This window comes from Microcebus murinus, chromosome 4, assembly GCF_040939455.1.
Source record: "Microcebus murinus isolate Inina chromosome 4, M.murinus_Inina_mat1.0, whole genome shotgun sequence".
Lineage (NCBI taxonomy): Eukaryota > Metazoa > Chordata > Mammalia > Primates > Cheirogaleidae > Microcebus > Microcebus murinus.
The window spans coordinates 110,382,645-110,410,503 of record NC_134107.1 but is presented as its reverse complement, the minus strand read 5'-3'; the positions used below and the strand labels follow the sequence as shown (position 1 = coordinate 110,410,503).

Genomic DNA, 27,859 nt, shown 5'->3' with positions numbered 1-27,859 from the left:
AAGCTCTGACTGGGAGGGAGGGCAAGGGCAATATATGTAACTTAAATATTTGTACCCCCATAATATGCTGAAATTTAAAAAAAAGACACCTGCACTAGAATGTTTATAGCAGTTCAATTCACAATTGCAAAGATGTGAAAACAACCCAAGTGCCCATCAATTCATGAATGGATTAATAAAATGTGGTATACGTATACCATGGAGTTCTACTCAGCCACACAAAAACAATGGTGATCTAGCACCTCTTGTATTATTGTGGATAGAGCTGGAGCCCATTCTACTAAGTAAAGTATCACAAGAATGGAAAAACACACGTGCCACATGTACTCACCATCAAACTGGTATTAACTGATCAACACATATGTGCACATATAGTAGTAACATTCATTAAGTGTTGGGCAAGTGGGAGGGGGGAACAGGGGCTGAGTATATTCATACCTAATGGGAGTGGCATGCACCGTCTCAGGGATGGACACACTTGCACACTGACTTGGTTGGGGCAAACATAACATATGAAACCTAAACATTTGTCAGTTATACCCCTGTAATATGCTGAAATAAAAAATAATAAATAAAAAGGATATTACAATATATTGTTTTGTGCTTTGTGTTTGTTCTGCTAGTTCAACTTTTAATTCATTTGATTTTGTGTTAGCAAGTACCATCTGAAAATGAGAAGCCATATAAAAATACAGTGTTGATAGAGTTACATTTCAGAAGTGAATATGTCTGTCAGGTTACAAAGTAATCACTGAACTTCTGGTCACTGGTCAGGTATGTAAAGAGTTTAGAAGTCATTATTCTATCTTTTTTTTTTTTTTTTTTAGTCAGAGTCTTACTCTGTTGCTTGGGTTAGAATGCCATGGCATCAACCTAGCTCACAGCAACCTCAGACTCCTGGGCACAAGCAATCCTTCTGCCTCAGCCTCCCGAGAACCTGGGACTACAGGCATGCACCACTAAGCCCGGCTAATTTTTTCTATATATTTTTAGTTGGCCAATTAATTTCTTTCTATTTTTAGTAGAGACAGGGTCTCGCTTTAGCTAGGCTGGTTTCGAACTCCTGACCTTGAGTGATCCTCCCACCTCGGCCTCCCACAGTGCTAGGATTACAGGCGTGAGCCACCACACCCAGCCATCATCACTGTATCTTAAAAAGTAAAATGCTGAGCAAACTGAAAAATCAACAAATCTTCTTATATTCATTGCAGAATTGAGGTTACAGGAGAAGCCACTACCCCATAAACCAGAGACAGACAAGTGAATACTGGGAATCACAACTTAGCCAGGGCAGAAACCTCTGTGGGAACTAGTCTTGGGGTAGGAAAACTTAAACTATAACTGATAAATTTCTAGAGGCTCAGAGATGACAAATCTAAGAGTTAAAAACTCTAAGGGAACCCAGTCATGGGAGAACCTACACACTTTCGTGAGTTTTACCTCCAGGTGCCCTACTAGGTACTTACAGTGAACATCAGGAAAAAATCCCCTATGCTTCCAGCAGGCAGAGGAGGAAAAGGACTTTTGAAACACACCAGAGCATCATGTTCTTAAGAAGGCCTGCCCTCAAGAAAAACTGTCTTACCACAGCCTAACCTTCTGGGGTTTTATCAGATCCCAAACTACCTGGGGTCAGAAGAAAACCCAACTCTAGCTTCTTCAAGGAAGAAGGGGATATCAAACTTCAGCCCACTCTAGTCACCTTGTTCTACCCAGAGGTTGGGGGTGGAGGATAAAGAGCTGAGAAGCATTTGTGAAGTTCGCAGCCAGAGGCACAGGCTCGCAAGACTGAGACCGAATCACAGGACTACAGACTTTCCCTCCTTCTATACCTTAGTACCACATTACTTCACCTAGTACCTTATGTCTACCTTCCAACAAAAAATTACAAGGTAAACTAAAATTTAAAAAGCACAGTTTGAAGAGACTGTACATGCATCAGAACAGGAATTAGATATGGCAGGAATGTTGGAATTAACAGACCATGTATTGAAAGAACTATGATTAATATACTAAAAGCTTGAACTGAAAAAGTAGACAATGTGCAAGAAAAGATGTAAGCAGAGAATTTGAAATTCTAACAAAGAATCAAAAAGATCACACCTGTAATCCTAGCACTCTGGGAGGCCGAGGTGGGCGGATTGCTCAAGGTCAGGAGTTTGAAACCAGCCTGAGCAAGAGCGAGACCCTGTCTCTACTATAAATAGAAAGAAATTAATTGGCCAACTAATATATATAGAAAAAATTAGCCGGGCATGGTGGCGCATGCCTGTAGTCCCAGCTACTCGGGAGGCTAAGACAGCAGGATTGCTTGAGCCCAGGAGTTTGAGGTTGCTGTGAGCTAGGCTGACGCCACGGCACTCACTCTAGCCTAGACAACAAAGTGAGACTCTGTCTCAAAAAAAAAAAAAAAAGAAAAAGAAATGCTAGCAGTCAAAACAGAAACGAAGAACGCCTTTGATGGACTCATGATTTAACTGGACAGAGGAAAGAATCTCCGAGCTTGAAGATCTCATAATAGAAATTTCCAAAACTGAAAAGCAAAAAGAGAAAAGACTGGGGGTGGAAGAGGTACAGGGTAGGGAAAACAGAGCACCAAGAAACTGTGGAAAAACTGCAAAAGGTATAATACATATATATTTGAGAATATCAGACGAGAAGAAAAAGAGAAAGGACCAGAAGCAATATTTAAAGAAATAATGACTGAGAATTTCTCCAATGAATGTCAGACACCAAACCACAGATCCTGGAAGCTCAGAGAACACAAAGCAGGATAAATGCCAAAAAATTACACTGAGCCATATTATATTCAAATTTTGGGAAATCCAAGATTTAAAAAAAATGTTTTGAAAGAAGCCAGAGGGAAAAAAACACCTTACGTATAGAGGAACACAGATAGAAATTACATCCAACTTATCCTCAGAAACCATGGAAGCAAGAAGAGAGAGGAGTACATTTTTAAAGTGCTGACAGAAAAAAGCCACCAACCTAGAATTCTGTACTCTGCAAAATTATCCTTCAAAAAGGAAATATAAATAGATTTTTTCCAAACAAAAAATGGATGGAATTTGTGCCAGGAGCCATGCCTTGCAAGAAATTTAAAAGTTTTTCAGAGAAAAAGAAAATGATATAGATCAGAAATCCATATCTACCTAAAGGAAGGAAGAATATCAGAGAATGAGTAAGTGAAGGTAAAATGAAAATTTTACTTTTCTTATACTTATACTTTACTTTTCTTATACTGATCTAACAGATAACCTTTTGTTCAAAATAATAGCAGCAGGAATATATTCAATTACGTGCACTTATGTATATGTGTATGGGTAGGTGGGAGTGTGTCTGTACATATACACTTACGTATGTTTTCTAGGTGTGAAATGAACTACCGCAGTGACACACAGGATGGTAGAGAGGAATTGGGAATACTTTCATTACAAGATGCTTTCACAAACAATCCATGAAGCTCTATACTTATTTGAAAGTGAACTTGGATTAGTTATAAATATATACTGCAAATTCTAGGGCAACCACCAAAAAAGGTTTTCAAAAAGCGTAATTGATATGCTAAGAAAGGGAAGAAAATGAAGTCACATAAAATGCTTAACTAAAAACATAAAAAGAGATTTTTAAGTGTTCTCAAGACATGCAAAAAAGGTGAGGTGATGAATATGCTAATTAGCTTGACTGCAGTAATTATTTGATGATGCATACATACATCAAAATATCACATTCTATACCTTAAATATATGTAATTTTTGTTTGTCAATTGTACCACAACAAATATGGAGGTAGGATGGAGGAACCACAAAAAGCAGAAAAAGTGTGGAAGACAAAAAAAGGGGACATAAAACAAGGGCAACAAATAGAAATAGTAACAAATATGGTAGATGCTAATCTAACTATATCAATAATCACTTTAAACATCAATGGTCTAATACACAATATAAAGACTGCAATTATCAGAGTGAATCAAAAAATAAAACCCAATTACATATTGTCTAAAAGAAATCCACTTGAAATATAAGGTACATATAGATTAAAGGGCTAGAGAAAGATAAATCACACTAATACTAATTTTTAAAAACCAAAGTAGCTATATGTATTTCAGAGAGAGTAGATTTCAGAGCAAAGAGAGTTATGACAGATAAAGAGAGGCATTAAATAATGATAAATGGGTCAATTCTCCAAGAAGACATCACAATTCTTAATATGTATATGCCTAAAAACATAAAATAAAAATACTGTGAGGTAAATACTGATAAAATTGCAAGGAAAAAAATAGATGAATCTACTAATATATTATAGTTAGAGATTTTAACATCTCCCTATCAGAAATGGACAGTTCCAGCAGGCAGAAAATAAATAAGGATATAGTTGACTCAATGGTACCATTAATCAACTGGATATAACTGACATCTACAGAGTATATTGGTTAACTGATTTCTTTCGACTTCTTAAAAACATCCTTGTGCCAGCAAAAAGTCTGCTCTTTTATACAGATTTTCATTTATAAAACTAAAACTTTAACACACAATTTACAAATCATCTAAAAGTGTGTTAAATTCACAGAGTAAAACTGTAAAACTAGTGAATATCTTATATTTTCTTCAGATATGAGAAACAACTTTAAATTTTATATGTAAAAACATAGCCTTAATCGTCCAATTTCCAAACAGACTGTATAAAGTGAATGAACAGAGTATTTCAGAAGTTTAATAACTTTGTAAAGGAACAAAACAAAAACACTCTTCATTATATATATCTGCCTAAATTTTTAATTTGCTGCTAATTTTTAATCTTAATAATTATTATTCCAAGTAATTACTACTATCCAAACATGATAAAAATCAACAATTCTTGATAAGGCTAAGGATGAAGAACGAGAGAAAAATATTCCAGTGTATATAGGATCAAATGTCTATGACAGGAATTTGTTCTTCTTTCACTCATTCATTCACCAGGTATTTACTGAACACCCACATATTGCCAAATGTTGTAGGAAGCACTAGAGATGCAACACAGAAAGTATAAAGAAGATCTCTCACTTCTTAGAATCTGTATCTAGTGAGGAAAACAAATACTTTTAAAACGTAAACAAATACATGAATAAAATAACAGTTTTGTACTATGAAGACATAAGGAAGGACCTACTTCATATTAGAGTGATCAGGAAAAGCCTTTCTGAGGAGATATTATCTAAACTGAGTCCTGAGAACTGAGAAGGCACCAGACACAGCAACAGCACAGTGTGAACAGAATCACAAGTTGATTAACATTCAAATCCTGTTGCAGGAAAGAATTTAAGCCCTTTTAGGCACTGCCCAGAAGCTGGTACGACCAGAGCCCAGGAGTGAGGAGGCTGTCATGACTTAATGCACAAGAGACAGGCAAGGCCCAGACTTGGGCCCTCACGGGCCTTTGTAAGTAGCTTAGGTTTAGCTCTAAATATAGTGGGAATCTATTCAAGAGTTTTAGCCACGAGAGCAACAAACTCAATTTATATTTTACATCATTCTGGCAGCTTACAAGGCCATAATAGTTTATAGAGAACAAACATCAGAGCAAACAAGAAATAACGATTGAGCTAGCTTGGTAACAATAGAGACGGAAAGAAGGATAAATTTTAGATATATCTGCTATTCTTTCTGAGCAGAACAGTCTTTACCCACATCTTTTGAAGTCTCTATTATCACTGGATTATTTGAAAAAGAAATGATGCTATCTACGATTATCTCTTTAAATGTATGTTGTTCAGTAAAAAGAGAGAAAAGAGATCTGAGTTAGGTCTCAGCCTGCCCTACCCTAAATACAGAACCTTACACAGGCTGCTCTGTGAGCAGCAGCTCACTCAATACGAGATGTGACAACACTCACATTTCACAGGAGCACTGTAAGGTTTAATAAGAGTGTCAGCAATCTCCCTGTACCTTTTGTTCATACAAATATACTCCATAAATGTTAATATTTACTCTCACTCCTGTAGTAACAGCGTTTTCTAAAGGGACTGAATGGAGAGGAGATATTTAATACCAAGGAATGCATATCTTATGGTAGAATTTCAAGCATAGGCACATCGAAGTACAGTAGATATCTTGAGGCACAGAAGCATTCCCCTGAAACCAACTGTTTACTTCACTTATCATGACATAAAAGAGCCTCAGATTACTGTAAATATTTATAAAATACTTAATCTTCAGAAAAAACAAACTACTAAGTATTAATGAATTCTCGTTAAAATACAAAGGTAGTTAATACACTATAACGTCAATAGAAACCATTAACATCAACCACTCTAAAGCTGACAATGGGATGATAAAATCCTAAGTGTTTTAATAAGCAACAACTATTCTTATACCAACAAAATTATACTTACAGAAGGGAAAGATCAAAACACGATTTTCATTAGGGTACATGTTAGAATAAATTCCCACAGCAACTAGGTTTAATTTTGCCACTTTAAAATTAACACTTAAAAGCTGATGCTTACTTATTTGCTTAAGAACAAAACAATAGAAGATAGAATGCTTTTTAGGACTCAAAAGCACTGATGCTAAACTTTTTGTTCTATATAGTGGAGCTCAAAATAATTAGTGTCAGAGTTTATCTAATTTTGATCTTCTAGAAATTATTGAATTTTCAACACTGAAAGACAATAAAGTTTTCTTCCTATATCTACCATGACATATTCCTGAAATTCCTAGGATTTTTATTATTATAAATTTCATTAATTTCAAACTAAATACATTATGTTTCTTGAGAAGTAGAGGAAAAAGCATGATTTTTAGAAGAGAAAAGAGACTGAAAAAGACTTTTATCTGGATGGGCATTGTGACCCAAATTGGAAAGAGTGTTTCTCCGTCCACAGCAGCCGGCCTGTCTGTTCTATGCAGCAGACACTTTCGTTCGTTTACTAAGGGAAAAGAATAAAAAGATAAAGGAGGAAATATCTGAGGCACACCACACCTATATTAGTTAAGGTAATTTATTCTAAATAATTAGTATGAAGAAGGGAGTTGAGGGCTCCAATAGGGCATTACAGATCATCAAAGATCTGAGAGAGTTCTCTATCCATAGTTAATACTCAGCGAAGACATACCAAGATGGCTAAATCAGATTTGTATGACAAGTATCTGCTCTCATTGCTTTGGGCCCATGCCATATCAGCTGTTTTAATGTATTTACTATCACTAGGACTATAGTCTGTTGGACTGGGATTGCACCTGGCAGGCCCAGACTATCTGCCTCAGAGGCTCTAGATTTTAAGGTTCCACTTAAAGGCATATATATATGTCAATCTATATGATTTATATATAAATAAATATACATAAAAATAAGGGGGGAGAGAAAGAGAGAGGCACGCACTATATAGGTCCTTGTGCACTGAAGTCATGCGAAGAAACTAGATTGTCAGTTTCAGTGCATTTCTGCAATTCTTTGACATTTGGGATATGCTTGTGGATTTTAGATAAGCCAACCAGGTACAAATCATATTAAAAAATGGTGTAAGAGTAGGAAAAAAACCCTACATTTGGATTAAAATCCTGTTCCTTCCTTTTAATTTTATGACCCTGAGGAAGTTATTAACATCCCTGAGTCTTCGTTTCATCATCTTTAAAATGGAAATCAGACTACTTGCCTCACAGAATTGTTGTAAAAGTTAAATTACATACAACATGTTATAATATTTGTATAATGAACACATAAGTGATCAAAAATGCCTACTGAATTTGAATCTATTCAGGATGGAAGATACAGTTTACATTTTCAGGCTCACAATTTAGAAAGAAATTTTTTAAAAAGGGCAGGCATACTTAAAAACACTTAAAGGTTTCAAAGGTAAGACCTAAAGAAATCCATATCACTTAATCTACAGAAAGAAACCTACAGCTATTCAGTTTATCACTTTCATAAGCTAACAAAACAAGAGAAGAAATGGTTAAGATCAAGGACCAAGAATTTGGGTTAAATAAAAAGAACTTTAAGTGTATTATTATTATTAAAAATTATAAATTAGCAGAGATATGAAATATGTGAATAAATAGTTTCTAAAACAGATAGATTATATCAATGTGTAATGGTGATCTTATCTTATTTGAAGACTAAGCAATCCTCAAATCTGTTATAGAGTGAAAATTCCAAGGAAACAGAAAAAGCTAGCAGTCAAGAAACTGAAGTCTTTAGTAGCTTCTGCTGCTAAACATTTGATACAGCTTAGGACTTACACTTCAATAACCTTAGCCTCAGTCTCCTCATTTACAAATTAGAGAGTATGATTGCGAGTCTGTTTTAGTTATAAAAAATATGATTTTAAGGCTAGGCGCTATGGCTTACACCTGTAATCCTAGCACTCTGGGAGACCGAGGCAGGGGGATTGCTCAAGGTCAGGAGTTCGAAACCACCCTAAGCAAGAGCGAGACCTCGTCTCTCCTAAAAATAGAAATAAAATTAATTGGCCAACTAAAATATATAGAAAAAATTAGCCAGGCATGGTGGCGCATGCCTGTAGTCCCAGCTACTTGGGAGGCTGAGGCAGGAGGATTGCTTGAGCCCAGGAGTTTGAGGTTGCTGTGAGGTAGGCTGATGCCATGACCCTCTAGTTCAGGCAACAGAGTGAGACTCTGTCTCAAAAAATATATATATATGATTTTAGTTTAATATGGTGTATGGCTAACATATGGCAAGAAAACAGAGGTAAGCTATGAGAATGCATCAGTGATTACTTACAGTGAGACAAAGAACAGGAACAAAGGCATTATCATAATAAAAGAAATTATTATTTTGATGCTATAAATAGTATACCACATAGCCTGAAATTTTTTAATCAGCTTGGCAAGATATTTACAACCAAGAAACTACCTATCTAGGTCACTAATACCAATACTGTACATGAAAATACAATCAAGTAACAATTATACATTCTAATGCTTGGTACTAACACACCATGCCTGCCATCTGAAGGTCATTTTAAAAAACAGCACAAATACTTTTGACATTAGGTTTTGCTCATGAGAATAAAAATATCTGCATTCTCAAAGCATACGGAAATTAATGATGACAGATGCTAAGATATGTGAGGTTGTAGAGGGATTAATAATTTCATCCCTAACATACCAACCATGTACTCTAAAGATATAGATTCCATTCATCTATTAGTAATAATGTACCATAAAAATACTTGATATTTTCATTTAAAAATTAACCCACCAAATAGAAGCATTTTACAAAATATGAAATGAAATTCAGTGACTTAGAGCTGTCCTACTTCCACAAAGAAACTGAGATGACATGCAATAAAAGACATATGAACAACTGGTGACTCTGCCCATCTTATTTATAAACAAGCTAAATTGGATTTCCAATCCTATATTCTGACACATAAAAATAAAAGCACTTAATTCTGAAAGGTTTTCCTTAAGGTGACCAGAACTAAGATATAAGCATTAGACTTTTCCATGTAATTTTACTTTTAACTTCAACTACATGAGTAATACTTTTTGAGAAAAAATATAAATGTCCCTATCTTGCTGTCCCCCAAAGAAAACTAAAAACTTTGTACAGAAGAAAGATTTTCTCCAAAACATTTGCTTCACAATGACTAAGAGATATAATAAATATAAATAGATAAAAAGCTCAATGAATGCCGAATAAATGAATAAAAGAACTATACTAAGTGCTTACATGATGGAGGAAATGCTACAAATGACATTTTAAATTTCATTAAGAGCAAGTCATGGTAATAACCCTCAAAAAAGCTCTAATACTAAGAGTCCGGAAAATGTAAGTTTCAAAAACATGTATACATCCTATTGTTACATCACAAAGGAACTTATTGCCTTGGTTAGAAAAAGTGAGCATCTGAGGCAGAAACAATTTAGTCTACTCTTTTGTTATGTAATCAATAGCTGATTCATTTAACCTAATGATCAATAAATGATATTTTTCTTTTACAAGAAGTATTTTCACTTAAGGTTGTAAACTAAGTATCTTTCAAACTGATTCTACTAAATTGATAACTTCAACTCTGAGCATGTAGAAATGCCAACATGACTGTAAGAAAGAATAAAACAAAACATCTTGATTACTACAGTCACTGTTATCTACTTGTAAGTGTCCAAAGCTTGGGAATGTTCTAAAAATGCAAAGAGAAGACATGCAAGTTGCAGTGCTAAAGTGTACATTCCATGTAATACTATTGTATGAACACATTTATTTTTCTTTTAAAAATGGTATTATTTATTTTCTTATAATAGTCATTATAGCCCAATCTCATTTCAATATTATATAAGTATTTTTCTTTGGATCTTTTAGGCAACGTGAGAAACACATTATATAAAAGAATTTAGGCCGGGCGCGGTGGCTCACGCCTGTAATCCTAGCTCTCTGGGAGGCCGAGGCGGGAGGATTGCTCGAGGTCAGGAGTTCGAAACTAGCCTGAGCAAGAGCGAGACCCCGTCTCTACTATAAATAGAAAGAAATTAATTGGCCAACTAATATATATAGAAAAAAATTAGCCGGGCATGGTGGCGCATGCCTGTAGTCCCAGCTACTCGGGAGGCTGAGGCAGAAGGATTGCTTGAGCCAGGAGTTTGAGGTTGCTGTGAGCTAGGCTGAGGCCATGGCACTCACTCTAGCCTAGGCAACAAAGTGAGACTCTGTCTCAAAAAAAAAAAAAAAGAATTTAACCATCATTCAAAATAATTCTTAACTTTATGTGAAATGGGGAACACATTCACAAAATTACCTGACAAGCAATCTGCACGAGGTAGACCAACTCTTTAGATTCACAGCCATTTTTCATTACTTCATTCTGTTCTTCTGAAAGTGAAAGCTGTATCAGAGAAGAAAGTGAGAACAGAAGGGCAGAAAGTCATGATTAGTGAACAAAAATAAACTAAGCATTCATAGTGTCTTGGACTCTCACATCAACTTAATGCAAGACACCTTATATTAGAACTCTATTGCTTAAATAAAGATTCCCAGATTTCAAACAAAATACATATCTAGAATCTTATATTTAGATATTAAGTGTAGCCTGTATCTAAACTAACACAAATGCCTAACAGCAGTAAATATTAATAAAACATTCACTTAAGAGCAAATCTTCACTTCCTTCATTTATATAGCATAAATGTGAAAGGAAGGCATTAAAATAAGCACTGAGAATATGACTTAATTGTGTAAAAGAGCTCAGACCTTACTACACAGACTATAAATTGGCTGCCCAGAGAAGAGGTTGGGCCTACAGACTTGTTTAATTTTGGACTACCATGTAGGTCTGCATATCAGATTTTATTTTATTTTATTTTTATTTGAACCAGAAGCTAACATATAAAAGCTGGGAGGTTTCATATGAAAAATATAGATTTCTAGCTTTGACAAAAAAAAAAAAAAATCAGACAATTGGCAACAACTGGCTACAGCTGAGAAGTGACCATCACCTTTAAATGAGGCATGTATTCTCCAAGAGTTTGCCACATAACTCATCACTCTATTTTGTTCCCAGCATCTAGGCAAAACACTGTCATTCATCATACTACTTGCTTGGTTTTGTTTCTTATACCCCACTTGCTTTACTCATTTATGTTATACACCTGCCCATCTTTGGATACAATTTTGCAAACTCTGTCCATCTCTGGATTGACAACCTTGAGTTCAAAAGTGTCAATAACTGGCTATGTAATATTGACCTACCCACTTAATCTCTCATCTGGAAAATGGGGATGATATAATAATACCAATTCTTGAGTTTGAGGGTATTAAATGAGATGATATATGAACAGTGTTCACCAAGGTAACTAGTACTTAAGAAATGTAATGTACCATAACAGTTAATATAAGAAATACAAGGTTGATGAAGATACATTCTCTATTTAGGAAAGCAGTATCCCTGAAAGTATTTTTTTATAATCTTAAGTAGAAGCTGTTCACAAGGTAACAATCATTAACTAAAACAAGCCAGATTAACTGCAAAGTCATAGTTTAAAAAGAAATCAAAGAATTAAGCGTGAAAAGAAATGTAAATGAACTAGGTTTGAGAAAGTGAAAAGACTTGCAAGAGACAGAAAAGACTCAAGCATGTGTCTGGATGCCTGGCAGAAATCCAAGAGGATAAATAATCTACTTTAGACAGGGTAAGAAGAAATCAGCCAAACCTTGAGTGACTGCACATAGACTAAAGTGACAAACTAAAATTATAGGGAGCACCTTGTAGCAGAGAGTTGATACCCACCCATCAACTGATGCCCATAGATATTCACTAAGGGTACAAGGTCAGTATACCAAAGGCTGGGAATGAGCAGAACATTGAGGAAGAGAACCTGTGAAGTGTGGGAGCCTCTCCCAAGTGCAAGGCAGCTAACCTCCCTGGACTGGGATCAGGGCAGTAAAACTCAGAGAAAACAGAGGTGGCACAGAAAAGCTAAGAGAAACCCCACTGAGATAGTCCAGGCCTTCATAGAGTACAATGCAGGCACTCTCTCAGGTACTGGCAAAGGGAAGACAGCTCTTCTGAAGCACAGAAAACTAAGGGAAAATGAGAGAGAGAGAAGAGAATGAATAACCAGGCTGTAAATGAGAGGGAGAATGTGTACTCTCTTGGTTCAGAAGACGGCGGCTACCCAGTAAAGCATAAAGACATCTTCAGCATCTCACCAGCCTTCAATTTTCCCTGTGAAAAAAATCTTTGGACCTTACCCTCAAAATATTTGAAAGAAATGATAAACTAAATTAAGCTAAAGCTGCCACAAAGACCAGATCTATACCAAATATAGATCAGCTTGATTCAGCCTCCCAATCTAATGGACTGGAAGAAGGGAAAAAGCCCTTTCCTGGAGATGTCTCAACTGTCTTTATATAACATATTTCACATGAAAAAATTACAAAACACAGAGAAGCAAGATAATGTGACCCATGGTCATTAGAGGAAATAGTAAAATAAATCAGACACAGAAATGGGTCAAATGTAAAAATAATAAGAGAATATACATTAACTATAATAGCCATTCTAAAATGTAATTGAAAAGGTAAACAATATGCAAAGACACGTGCAAAAGAGAAGATTCTGGAAAGATGGTTGACCAGGAGGCACCAGGGATCTCTCTCTCTACCTAGACAACAACCACACGGGCAGAATGTTTGGTGTAACTGTTTTGAAATTCTGATTTCCATCTGAGACTTGCAACTTCCAGAGGAAGGCATGTATGGGAAACTGCAGTTCATTCTGGTCAACACCAGCTCTTAATAAAATAGCAGCTACCAATCCCTACTTCCCAACCTTGTAGCAGGCAGCTGTGCACATAGTCCTGGGGCAGCAAACATTTACTATACAAGAGTCTGCATATACAGGGTATGCAAAAAGGATGTGGCCTCCAAATATCAGAGATCAATCCTGTGACTACTGATCACTGCTTCTGATCACTGACATGCAGAAAAAGAGGTGTGTGTTCATTATTATTGCACCTCCCTCCATTGCTACAAGCCTATGCCCCTCTGGCTCAAGTGACTTCCAGGAGACTTAAAGGGCCAAGCCCTTTCCCTTCCCTGTACCTCTTCATTTTTTTCTTTTTCCTTCACTGCCCCTCTTCATTTTTTTCTTTTTCCTCTTTTGGAAGACAAATATAAAAGACTAGGACATTCAAAAGCAAGTGCACATACAGGGAAAATTAGAAAGTAACCACACATGCCTAAGGCAGGGAGTAGGCTCAGAAAAGACCTGAGAGGACATTGTTTCCACCTCAAAGGCTTTGGCACAGAAACAGCCTACAACAATTAAAAAATCAAAAACAATAAACATAAATAGTTTAAAAAAAACAAAAACAGAAAATCCTGGGGTAGGGAAAAATCTGATTTCCAGAGTTAAAATATTATTAGATTCAAAAGTTCATTTTCAAAAAAAAAAAATCACAAGGCATATAAAAAAACAGGAAAGTATGGCCCTTTCAAAAGAAGACAATGAATCAAAAGAAACTAACTGTTCCTGAAAAAGACCTGAGGGCAGATCCACTAGACAAACAACTGTCTTCAAGATGCTCAAAGACCTAAAGGAAGTTGTGAGAAAAGTAAAAAAAAAATTGTATGAACAAAATGGAGATATGAATAAAGAGATAAAACCTAAAAAAGAACCAAAAGCAAATTTTGTAGCTAAAAAGTACAATTGAAATGAAAAATTCAATGTAAGGATTCAAATGCAGATTTGAGCAGGCAGAGGACAGAATTAGTGAGCTTGAAGATAGGACAATGGATAATGGATCCAGTGTCAGGAAAAGAAAGAAAAAAAAGATCTAAGGAAAGTAATCAAAGCCTGATGGACACAATCAAGTGAACCACCATATGTATTAAGTCATTAAGTGTGAAATATCCGATTTTCTCAAGTACTAAATTTAACCGTTGATCTCTGACATTTCACTTTGACACTTCTTGTTTTTTTTTCCTATTGTGAAGGTACATCCTCAGTCTTTCAAATGTACATTTTAGCTTGTGATTATCTTTCATATTTTCTTTGGAGCAATTTTTGTGAAACTACAGATAAGTCAAAACTTCGTGTTATTTTGGAATATGAGTTCCATCATGGAACCAATGCAATCCGGCTGCTCAAAATATCATCGAATCATTTGGGAAGAATGTGGCTAGTGAATCCATAGTACATTGATAGTTTGAGAAGTTTCATTTTGTGATTTTAATTTTGAAAGTGAGCCATGTGGGTGACCTGAGACCAAGGAGGATAATGATGATCTGAAAGCTATAGTGAAAGCAAATTCATCTCAACCTATGAGTGAATTAGCAGCAAGGTTTAATGTTACTATTCCAATAATACTGGACCATTTTGAAACAAATGGTCAAGGTAAACAAGGTAGACAGTTGGTTGCCACATAAATTAAACAAGTGTCAAAAGAGAAATTGTCTCAAAGTTTACCTTTCTTTGTTGTCATGACATAAAAGCAAACTATGTCTACATTGTATTGTTATGTGTAATGAAAAAATAGACTCTTTTTGACAATTACAAGCATTCAGCACAATGGTGGATAAAGACGAAATGCCTTAACACAGTCCAAAACCAAAGATTCATCAAAAAAAGTTAATGGTGTCTATTTGGTGGTCCACTAGTGGTATTATCCACTATTATCCACGAAACCTGGTCAATGGATTACAGTGGGTGTCTACTGCAACCAATGGGATGAAATGATGAGGATGTCTACCATTAAGCATCTGAGATTGGTCACTAGAGACAGGCTAATCCTCTTGTAAGACTGAATGTCACAAAAAACAATGCTACTCACAACTACAGAGGCTAGATTTGGAAACTCTCTGTCATCCACTGTATTTTCCAAACCTTGCACCAACTGACTACCACTTCTTCCAGGCTTTGGACCATTTCTTACAATTCTCAACAAACTGTGGAAAACACCTTTTGCAATTTCATTGCCACTAGCTCTCCAGGTTTCTTTGTTGCTGGCATAAATAAGCTACACTTAAGATGGCAAAACTGTGTTGATAGTTTAAGTGCATACTTTAATTTTAGTGCTTCTTGTTTGAGATTTAATGAACTAAACTTTTGATTTAAGATGGGACATTTCATATTTAATGACCTAATATGTAGGACTCCCATAAAAAGAAGAAAAAGGGGCAGAGAGATTATTTAAAAAAATAATGGCCAAAAACTTCCCAAATAGGATGAAATACAGGACTACAAACATCCAAGAAACTCAATGAATTCCAAGTAGGATGAACTCAAAGAGACTCACAACAAGACACATAATAATCAAATTTCTGAAAAAGACAGAGAATCTAGAAAGGATCAGAGAGAAGCAACTTGACACATACAAGGGATCCTCAGTAAGATCAGCAGATTTCTCATCAGAAACTTTAAAGGCCAGAAAGCAGGGGGTCAATATATTCAAAGTGCTAAAAGAAAAAAAACTGTCAGCCAATTATCCTATAACCAGCAAAACTATCCTTCAAAAGCTACAGAGATGTTCCCAGATAAAGAACATCCCAACTTAAGATGTTCCCAAATAAAGAAAAGCCGAGAAAGTTATTTACTACTAGACCTGTCCTGCAAGAAAAGCTGAAGGGAGTCCTGCAGGGTAAAATGAAAGGACATTATATACTAACTGGAAGCCATATGAAGAAATAAGGATGTCAATATAAGTAAATAAATGGTAAATAATAAAAGCAAGAATTATCGTAACAACAATTTGTAACTCTACTTTGTGTTATTTACATGATCTAAGAGACTAAAAATTTTAAAAAATTATTAGTCCAAAGGCTAGCATTATTTTAACTTTGATTTGTAAATCCACAATTTGTTTCCTACATAACTTAAGAGACTAATACATTTAAAAGAATTATTTGTTTGTGTTTTGGGGCAAAAAAACACATAAAGATATAATTTTGCAACATGAACAACCAAAAAGGGAGAACATGGAGCTGCTACAGGAACAGAGTTTTAGCATGTTACTGAAGTTAAGTTAGTATAACTTCAAATTAGAATGTTATAACTTTAGGATGTTAAATATAATCCCCATGGTAACCACAAAAATAGCTGCAAAAAATGCATAAAAGGAAATAAGAAAAAAATTTAAACAAATCAAGACACAAAAAAGACATTAATGCAGGAAATGAGGAACAAAAAAGCTATAAGACATAAAAGAAACACATAGCAAAATGAGAGAAGTTCTTCCTTATCAGTAATTACAATACTTTTAATGTCAATGAACTAAGCCCTACAATCAAAAAACAGAGATTGGCAGAATAAATAAAGAAACATAATCCAATTACAGCCCTACAACACCATAATGGCATTTTGGTCAACAATGAACTGCATATACAACTGTGGTCCCATAAAATTATAATATCACATTTTTACTGTACTTTTTCTATCAATATGTTTAGATACACAAATACTTGCCTCTGTGTTACACCTGCCTACATTATTCAGTAGAGTAATATACTGTACAGCTTTGTAGCCTAGGAGCAATAGGCTATACTAGATAGCCTAGATGTGTAGTAGGCTATATCTACTATGAGTATACTCTTAGGATGTTCACACAACTATAAAATCATCTAACGATGCGTTTCTCAGAAGATATCCCTGTCATTAAGGGACCTGTAACTGAATATAGTGTCTACAGGAGACAGATTTCAGATATACTGAGATAAATAGATTGAAAGTGAAAGGATGGAAAAAGATATTCTATTCAGATAGTAACCAAAAGAGAGATGTGGCTATGCTAACATTAAAACAGACATTAAATCATAAAAGGTTAAGACAGACAAAAAAGGACATTATATATTAGTAAAAGTTCAATGAAGCAAGAAGATATAACAATTATAAACAATCACACATCTAGTAACCGATCATCAAAAGATATGAAACAAAACCTGACAGAATAGAAGGAAGAAATAGTTCTACAATAATTGTATGAGACTTCAAGATCCCACTCTCAATAATGGATAAAACAACTAGACAGAAGATAAGCATGGAAACAGAGGACTAACACAATAATCCCACTAAATCTAACACATACACAAAACACTCTACCCAACAACAGTAGTATACACGTTCTTCTGAAGTGCACATGGGACATTTTCCAAGACAGATCCTATGTTAGGCCATAAATTAAATCTCAATAAATTTAAAAAGAAATCATACAAAGAACCTTCTCTGAACACAACAAATTAAAGTTAGAAATCAATAAAAGAATGAAAACTGAAAAATTCACAAATCTGTGGAAATTAACACTCTCTTAAACAACCAATAAATCAAAGAAATCACAAAGGGAATTAGAAAACACAGAGAGACAACCAACAATGAAAACACAACATATCAAAACTTATACAGGAAACAGTAAAAGCAATGCTAAGGGGGAAATTATAAATATTTACATTAAAAATAAGAATAATTTAAAATAAGAAACCTAACCCAGCTATTTAAAGGAACTAGAAAAAGCACAAACTAAACCCAAAGCTAGCAGAAGGAAGAAAATAAAAATTAGAGATAAATAATATAGAAGATAGGAAAACAACTGAGAAAAATCAATGAAACCAAAAGTCATGCTTTGAAAAGATCAACAAAAGTGATGAGCTTTTAGCTAGATGGACTAAGAAGTAGAGAGAAGAGTAAAATTACTAAAATAAAAAATGAAAGTGGAAATGTTACTACCAATTCTAGGGAAATAATTCTAGGATTAGAAGAGAGTACTATATCCTCAAACTTCTTAAACAGAAAAAAAAAAAAAAAAAAAAAAAAAACAAACAGAAGAGAGTACTATGAACAACTGTACACCAACAAATTACATAACCTAGATTAAATGGACAAACTCCTAGAACCACACAACCTATAAAGACTAAATTGTGAAAAACAGAAAATAATCTCCCAACAAAGAAAAGTCCAGGACCAGGCGACTTTACAGTGAATTTTCAGACACTCAAAGAAGAATTAATACCATATCTAAACGAACTCTTCCAAAGAATTAAAAAGGAGGGAACACGCTTTAACTTAATCTATGAAGCCAGCATTATGCTGATGCCAAAGCCAGGCAAAGACACAACTTGAAAAAAAAATTACATACCATTATCCCTTTTGAATTGATGTAAAAAATCTTCAATAAAATACTAACAAACTGAACTTGGTAGCATATTAAAAAAATTATATACCATGACCAAGTGAGATTTATTACTGGAATGCAATCATGGTTCAACAGACAAAAATCAATCAATGTAATACAGTACATTAACAAAATTAAGGGAAAACAACATTTTTTTAACTGATGCAGAAAATGATTTTTTTAATGATGCAGAAAAAGGATTTGAAAAAATTCAACACTCTTCCATGACAAAAACACTCAACAAAGTAGGAACAAGAAGTATCTTCCTCAACAGATAAAGAATATATATGAAAAGCTCAAAACTAACATCATATGCAATACTGAGAAGCTAAAATATTTTCCTTACCATCAGAAACAAGATAAAAATGCTGGCTTTCACCACTTTTATTCAATATTGTACTAGAAGTTCTATGAGAGCAATTAGGCAAGAAAAAGATATATAAGGCACCAAAATTAGAATGGAAGAAGTAAAAGTATCTCTGCTTACATGTGATATGACCTTACATATAAAAAATTACATATAGATTCCACAAAAAGCTATTAGAATAAATGAATTAAGCAAAGCAGGAGGATACAAAGTCAACAAATCAAAAATCAGTTGCATTACTCTCTCTAAACTAACAATGAACAATTTGAAAAGGAAATTTAAGAAAACAACCCAATTATTATAGTATTAAGAAAAATAAAATACTTAGGAATTAACTTAACCAAAGAGGTAAAAGACTTGTGCAATGGAAACTATAAAACACTGCTAAAAGAAATTAAAGTAGACATAAACAAGTAGAAACACAACCCATATTCATGGGTTGGAAGAATATTTTTAAGATGCCTACACTATCCAAGGAGATCTACAGATTTAATGCAATCCCTGTTGAAATCCCATTGATGTTTTTGCAAAAATAAAAATATCAATCCTGAGAATTCTCAAGAGACCCCAAATTGCGAAAACTTGAAAAAGAACAAAATTGAAGGACCCACACTTCCTGATTTCAAAACTTACTACAAAGCTATAGTGATCAACTATAGAGTGTGGTACTGGCATAAAGACAGACATATAGACCAATGAAATAGAACAGATAGCTCAGAAGTAAACTGTTATATGTATGATCAAATGATTTATGACAAGAGTGCTAAGAACATTCAATGGTAAAAGGACCGTCTTTTTAACAAATGGTGCTAGCAAAAGAATGAAGTTGGACCCTTACGTAACACTGTATACAAAAATTAACTCAAAATGGATCAAAGACCTAAATGTAAGACCTAAAACTATAATTATCTTAGAAGAAAACATAAGGCAAAAGTTTCACAACATTGGATTTGGTGATATTTTCTTGTATATGACACCAAAGTCACAGGCAACAAAAAATAGACAAACTGAACTTCACAAAAATTTAAAAATAGCTGTATCCAAAGAAACTAAAAGAGACTCTCTACAGAGTACAAATGCAACCAAGAGAATGAGAGACAGAAGTGGAAGAACTCTCGGAAGTGTAGCCTCCTAGGAAGTCCCGGTGGCTTCACGAAAAAAATTGGATAGGAAAGCTTTGGGAAGATCAGGATTGATCAAACCTAAAAAGCCCACAGGTCCTGGCACCAGGACACATCAAGTGAAGTGAGGAAGAGGTTCCAGGACCTGGATATCATCATTTGTGGGGACACCATTACCAAAGACTAAGATTTCCTACCAGAAACTTAGGACAGTTCAGGAAGAGACTACAGACGCAGTGTCCTAGTTACTGGCCATTTCCCAATAACAGAAGAAAATGATCAAGGCCCAGAAATTGCTGACAATGGAGGATGTGGCTGTGGAGTTCACCTGGGAGGAGTGGCAGCTCCTGGACGCTGCTCAAAAAGACCTGTCGCGGGACGTGATGTTGGAGAACTACAGCAACCTGGTGTCAGGGGGGTATCAAGCCAACAAGCCAGGTATACTCTCCAAGTTGGAACGAGGAGAACTATGGACAGTGCAAGATGAAATCCAGTCAAATCTATCCAGAAATCAAGAAAACTGATGATCATCTACAGGTGTACTCACAAAACCGAAGATGTCTGAAGAGAGGGGAACATAATGCACTTGGAAACATCATTCAACAGAGAAAAAGTAATTTTCCTTTAAAGCAAAATCATGATATATTTGACTCACCTAAGAAAATATTAAAGTCAAATTTAAGTTTAATCAACCTGAACAAAAGCTATCAGATCAAGAATTCTGTTGAGGTTAATGGAGATGGGCAATCTTTCCTCTATGACAAGCATGAACAATTTCATAATGAAATGAAATTCCCTGAATGTGGAAATTCTACAAATATAAATTCACAACTCATAAAGCATCAGAGAACTGAAAAGATACATAAACCCCATATATGCAATGAATGTGGGAAAGCCTTCCTCAAGAAGTCTCACCTCATTGATCACAGAGAGTTCATACAGGAGAGAAACCTCATGGATACAGTATATGTGGGAAAGCTTTCTCTAGAAAGTCCAGGCTCACTGAACACCAGAAAATTCATGTAGGGGAAAAACGGTATGAACACACTGAATGTGACAAAACATTCCGCTGGAAATCACAGTTCATTGCACATCAGAAAATCCACACTGGAGAGAAACCATATGTATGCAGTGATTGTGGAAAAGGCTTCATCAAGAAGTCTCGGCTCATGAATCATCAGAGAGTTCATACAGGAGAGAAACTTCATGAATGTAGTCTGTGTGAGAAAGCATTCTCCAGAAAGTCCAGGCTTATTGAACATCAGAGAACTCATACAGGAGAGAAGCCCTATGAATGCACTGAATGTCACAAAGCATTCCGTTGGAAATCACAATTCAATGCACATCAGAAAACTAATACAGGGGAGAAATCATATATATGCAGTGATTGTGGAAAAGGCTTCATTCAGAAGGGCAATCTCATTGTACATCAGCAAACTCATACTGGAGAGAAGCCTTATATATGCAACAAATGTGGAAAAGGCTTCATCCAAAAAGGCAATCTCCTTATACATCAACGTATTCATACTGGAGAGAAACCCTATGTATTCAATGATTGTGGAAAAGCCTTCAGCCAGAAGTCATGCTTAATATCCCATCAGAGATTTCGACAGGAAAGACTCCTTTTGTATGTTCTGTGTGTGGAAAATCCTGCTCACACAAGTCGGGTCTCATTAACCATTAGAGAATTCACACAGGAGAGAAACCCTATACATGCAGTGACTGTGGAAAAGCTTTTAGAGATAAGTCATGCCTCAATAGACATCGGAGAACTCATACAGGAGAGAGACCCTATGGATGCTCTGATTGTGGGAAAGCTTTCTCCCACTTGTCATGCCTTGTTTATCATAAGGGAATGCTGCATGCAAGAGAGAAACGTGTAGGTTCAGTCAAGTTGAAAAATTCTTTCTCAAAGAGTCACAGCTCATCTCATACAAGCGATCTTATTCAGGATAAAAGCCCTGTTAACATGGTGAGTTCCAAGCAGATAGCAATGTAGCCACTGTGGGACAGCCAGTTGCCAGATATTCATCCTCAGCAGAGAACAGAATTTTCACAGAAGAGAAAGGTTATGAATGCAGTGAATGTGGTAGTGCTTTTAGTGATCGATTACATCATATTCTATGTCACAAAAAACACACAGGAAAGAACTGTGATACATTCAGGGTGGAAAACTCTTGCGTAAAACCTAGTTCATTATAATTATGTGGCTAATAAGCATATAATGACAGCAAAATAGTGAGAATGCAGAGGCTGGGAAAGTATGTTATGGAAAGAAGGACCCTGTTAATCTGGACTATGTCTTCAGTGAACATAGATCACGGGTCATCAGTGAGCTCATAGTTGGTAGAAGTATAATGATCATGGAAAAGTCCTTGCCCAGACATAAAACCTCAGTAGGTGTCAGAGAGTTCTGCAGGAGAGAAACTGTTGGAAGACTGTTGAAGGCCATGAATGTGGCAGAGTTGGTAGTGGTACATTCTGCCTCATCAATTGTGAGAGGAAATCATAGAAATAAAACTATGAACACACTAATAAAAAAAAAAAAGAATGGGAGAAAGTATTTACAAATCATAAGGGATTTACAAGAGATTAATATCCAGAATATTTAGAGAACTCCTATAACTCAACAACAAAAAGCAAACAATTTGATTTAAAAATGGGTGAAGTACTAGAGAACAGACATTTCTCCAAAGAAGATATACAAATGGCCAAAAAGCACATGAAAAGATGTTCAACATCACAAGTCATTAAGGAAATGCAAATCTAAATGACAATGAGATACTACTTCATACCCATTAGAATGGCTATTACCCCAGAAGAGAAAACAACAGGAGCTGATGTAGAAGTGGAAAAATTGGAACCCCTGTATACTGTTAGTAGGAATGTAAAATGGTACAGCCACTGATGAAGACAGTATGGTGGTCCTCAAAAAATTAAAAACAGAATTACCATATGACCTAAAGTTACCATATGACCTAGTATAATTCCATCCCCCAAACTAAAAGCAAGGTCTCAAAGACATATTTGTAAACCCATGTTCATAGCAGCATTATTCACAATAGCTAAAATATGAAAGTGACCTAAATGTCCAACAAAAGATGAATAAGCAAAATGTGTTTGTATGTTTGTATGTATGTACCCTACACACACACACACACACACACACACAGGATGGAATATTATTCAGCCTTAGCCTTAAAAAGGAAGCAAATTCTGACATATACTACAAAATGAATGAACCTGAAGGACATTGTGCAATGTTAAATAAACCAGTCACAAAAAGACAAATTCTGTATGATCTCACCTATATAATAAGCTACTTAGTATAGTCAAAAGAACACATGACGATTCCAGCAGAGATTCAAACTAAAAAATTAATTTCCAAAGAAAATGCTAGAAATGAAAACTTTTAGAACAGATAATAATAGCAAACTAGCAACAGTAGATGAACGGATTAGTAAACATGAAAACAGATCAATATAGAAAGGATATACACTGAAACACAAAGAGAAAAAAATGAACAAAAATAATATAGTTCAGATCTCTAAGACAATGTCAAACAGACAACCATATGTATAACTGGAGTACCACAATGAGATAAGAGAGGGAAAGAGGCAGAAAAAACATTTAATCAGATATCATATAAGAACTTTCCAAAATTCATGAAAAACAACCTCAAATTCAAGAAAGCCAGTGAACTTCAAATAAAATAAAAAAGAAATAAGTTCTAAGCATATCATAATTGTACTTTTCAAAAACAAAGAGAAAGAGGAAGACCAATCATTAAAGAAGAAACACATTACTCAAAATGGAAAAATATAAACAACAGCTCAATTCTCACCAGAAAAGAGAAGGGAGAAGACAAAGAAAACATCTTTAAAGTACTGAAAGAAATGTCAATACTATATTCCATGAAAATAACCTTCAGAAATTTAAGCAACATAGATACATTCACATATAAAAAGAGCTGAGAGAATTTCTCTCCAACAGACCAGCCCAACAAGAAAAGCTAAAACAAGTTCTTCAAGCTAAAGGGAAATGGTACCAGATAAAAACCCAGAACTGCAGGAAGGAATAAATAGTACCAGAAATGGTGAATATCTTAGTAACTATAAAATACCTACCTTCTCAACAGTAACAGATGGAATAGTTTAAGAATATATTCAAGTTCTGAGAAAAAAATTTAGCAAGAATTTATTCATACCTAAACTATCATGCAAAAATAAGAGCCAAAAAAGCACTTTCTGACGAACAAAAACTGAGAGTTCCCAGTAACAAAATCTCAATATAAGAACTTCTAAAAAATCTACTTGAGAAAGAAGAAAAGATTCTAAGAGAATGAACTGAGATATAATGCAGAAATACTGAAGAAATAATTCAGCAAGTAAATTTATAAATCTAAACAAATTAACGTGTATAATAACAATTATATATAATATAATAACTAATTATGAAAGATAAAAAGAACTATCATGCTGAATAACACTAACATGGAAGACAAGAAACAGTGATCACAATTAAAATATTCTAAGTGCTGGTATTGTATGACAGAAGCAGCTGAGAAATTGATAAATTTTAGACTTTAAATTAGGTATTCAAGTTAAAAGAATAGAAATATGATATGTAACTTCCAAACTAGAAAGAGGGGGATAAAATTTTTAAATTTCAATAGGCACAAAAGAAATTAAGAATAGAAATAAAATCAATCTCCCTAGGCAGAACTGGGGAGGACAGGATAAGGAAAGAGCATACTTTGCAAAAATAGGCAAGGAACTAAGGGGAAAACACCTAACAGCAAAAGAAGATGGTTAAATGGTGTCAACAAAATGTCAAAGTAGGCAGCTCCGAACTCTAGTCCCTCCACAGAAATATGAAAATAAGCAAAATCTCTCAGAACCATCTTTCTCAGTACTCCAGAAAATAGTAAAGAGGTTACAACAACCAAGAGAACAGTGAATCAAGGAAAAAAAGCAACCGCAAAATGGTAGGAAAGCTTTGTAGCGTTTTTACTTATCCTTGCCCCAATCACTCCCTGGCTCAGCAGTCTTGATAATGGAAAACCTCATTCCCAGTGTGGGACCTGGTCCCTGGATCTGGAACAAAAAAGACCTTATTCACAAACTATTGTATTTGTCTCTTCTAACCTGTCTGGGGGTACTCGAAGGACTGATGTAAGGTGCTCACTTCCATTTCACCTAACGAGGAAGTCATTCAGGGAGGAAAAGCAGTAAGCATTGCTCAAAAACATAGGAAGGTAAACAAAAACCCTGCAGCCACCTGGAGCAAAACATTATAGTTGATATATAAAGTAAACATAAAACCTGGAGGAAAAGCTGAGAAAAGAGGTTCTTTGGGAAATTAGAGCAATCATTTGAAAGGGTATACTGGGATATTTAGAAAGCCATGCACATGACCAGGGTAGGACATGTTCACCAAAAAGCTGAGAAATCCCTAAGTTCTTACCTATAGCCAACCACTATGCTAAGTGCAACAGGAAATGTAGACTAATGTAGACCTGTAAACAGCCTGGCTAAGTGTCAAATGAGGACCCAAGTATAGGGGCGATAGGCAAAGACTGGAAAAAGCACCTTTTTTCTTTGTTTTATTTTTATTTTTAGCTCCTGGCATTCAATAAAATCTCAAACAAAACACAACCTGAACACAAGCTAAGGAAAGAGAGATTTCATAATAAAATGTGGTATATGCATACCATGGAATACTACTCAGCTTTAAGAAACAATGGTGATATAGCATCTCTTGTATATTCCTCTTGTATATTCCTGGATACAGCTGGAACCCATTCTATTAAGTGAAGTATCTCAAGAATGGAAAAACCAGCACCACATGTACTCACCAGCGAATTGGTATTAACGGATCAACACCTAAGTGGACATATAGGAGTAACATTTATCGGGTGTTGGGAGGGTGGGAGGGGGGAGGGGTATATACAACCACAAACGAGTAAGATGTACAATGTTTGGGGGATGGACATGCTTGAAGCTCTTAACTCAAGGGGAGAGGGGGGCATGGGCAATGTAAGTAACCTTAACATTTATACCCCCATAATACGCTAAAATAAAAATAAATAAATAAATAAATAAATAAAAATAAAATTTAAAAAAAAGAGAGACTTCAGTAAACATACCTGACAAGGAATATGGTATTCACAAAAATAGTTTTGAAAAATCATTAAACAGACAATTGTAGCTTTAATCAAAAAAACAAACAAACCAATCCAGGGGAAGGGGAGAATCAAATTTCCACAGTTACCACATTATAATATTCAAATATCCAATATGAAACAAAACAAATCACAAGGTTTACAAACATAATATGCCATGGAGAAAACTTTTTGAAAACATAGATATCTACATTTTATTAAGTAGGTTTCTATCCCCTTCATTTTCTCTTCACCTTCTCAGAAACCAGAAACCAGAATTCAAGCATTTGGTTGCTTTATAGTGTCCTATATGTCACCTAGGCTTTTCTCATTCTTTTTTATTCTTTTATTATCTGACTGGATTATTTCAAAAGATTTGTCTTCAAGTTCTGATATTCTTTTATCTGCTTGATCCTGTCTATTGTTGAGGTTTCAAATGGATTTTGCATTTCATTTTAGTATCTTCAGTTCCAGAGAATTTCTTTTTGGTTGTTCTATCTATCTCTTTGGTAAGTAAATTTCTCATTCATATCTCATTTTTCTGATTAGTTCGTATTATCTTTCCATATTCTCTGGTATCTCACTGAATTTTAATATCATTATTCTTAATTTTCTAAGATATTATAAATCTTTTAGATTGGAATCTGCTGTTGTAGATTTTGTTCCTTTGGAGGAGTCATATTTCCTTGCTTTTTCATGTTCTTGTGTCTTTATGTTTATATCTGCATGTTGGGTTTAACAGTCGCTTCTTCAAATTTTTTAAATTTGCATTCATATAAGAGAGCTTTTCCTGGAGATGTATCTATGGTGTTGGTTGGATAGGGTGCTTTGGTTTTGACTCGGTACATACAGTAGAGTTTCCTTTGTGCGATTCCTTGCTGTAAACAGCATCAGTGACATCTGTGATTTTCTGTGTGGCTTAGGGTATGTTTATTAGTGGAAACTGTGATGAAGTTTTGCTATGGACTGGGCATACCTGGTGGGCCAGTCTTCAGGCCCCACAGGTGGCAGGCAGCAGTGGGCCTGTCTTTGGGGCCCAAGGTAGCACCCATGTTAGCAAGTTGAGACAGGCCAATTCTTGGGCCTCCACGTAGCTTGTTCAGGTGCCAGGGGTGGCAATGGTAGGCTAGGCAGGTGGGCAGGTTCTTGGGGCCCTGGGCAGTGAGCATGGCAGGGGTAATGGCAGTATCAGTGGTAGGACAATGCTCTGGGTCTGAAGGAGTCCACATTGGTGTTTACCATGGTTGCAATCAACTGGGCAGGCCAGTCCCAAAGCCTGTAGGTGGCATGTGCAAGTAGGTGCCATCTTTTGTGGTAGGTACAGGTTAGGTGGGCCCTACCTCAAGCCCCCAGCAGGAGTGCTCAGGTGCCAATGGTGATGAACTGGGCTAGGTGGTCCCCAGACCCCAGTGGCATACTTGAGTACACAGATTTGGGGGAAGAGAACTAGGCTGGGTGGACCTGTCCTTAGGTTCCCTGGTGATATGGGCAGGCAGGCGCTGGTTGTGGTAGGCAGATACAGAGTAATCTTCAGGCCGCTGGCAGAATGCTCAGATAGGGGCAGTGGTGGCTGCACTATGACTCTGCTACTGGAGAAGCAGGG

The 27,859-nt window shown here is 35.5% G+C and overlaps 1 protein-coding gene and 1 pseudogene across 23 annotated transcripts in view; one reads left to right on the top strand and one right to left on the bottom strand.

The window, feature by feature from the left end:
• The window catches only part of ARHGAP32 (Rho GTPase activating protein 32), a 319,968-nt gene that overhangs the window by 106,761 nt on the left and 185,348 nt on the right, over window positions 1-27,859 (bottom strand). For all 23 annotated transcript variants that reach the window (XM_076002670.1, XM_076002671.1, XM_020286787.2 and 20 more), the window contains one exon: window positions 10,742-10,828. In XM_076002670.1, the coding sequence (XP_075858785.1) occupies window positions 10,742-10,828 (87 nt within the window). The remainder of the gene's footprint in view (window positions 1-10,741; window positions 10,829-27,859) is intronic.
• Window positions 20,154-22,116, top strand: LOC105875335 (uncharacterized; annotated as a pseudogene).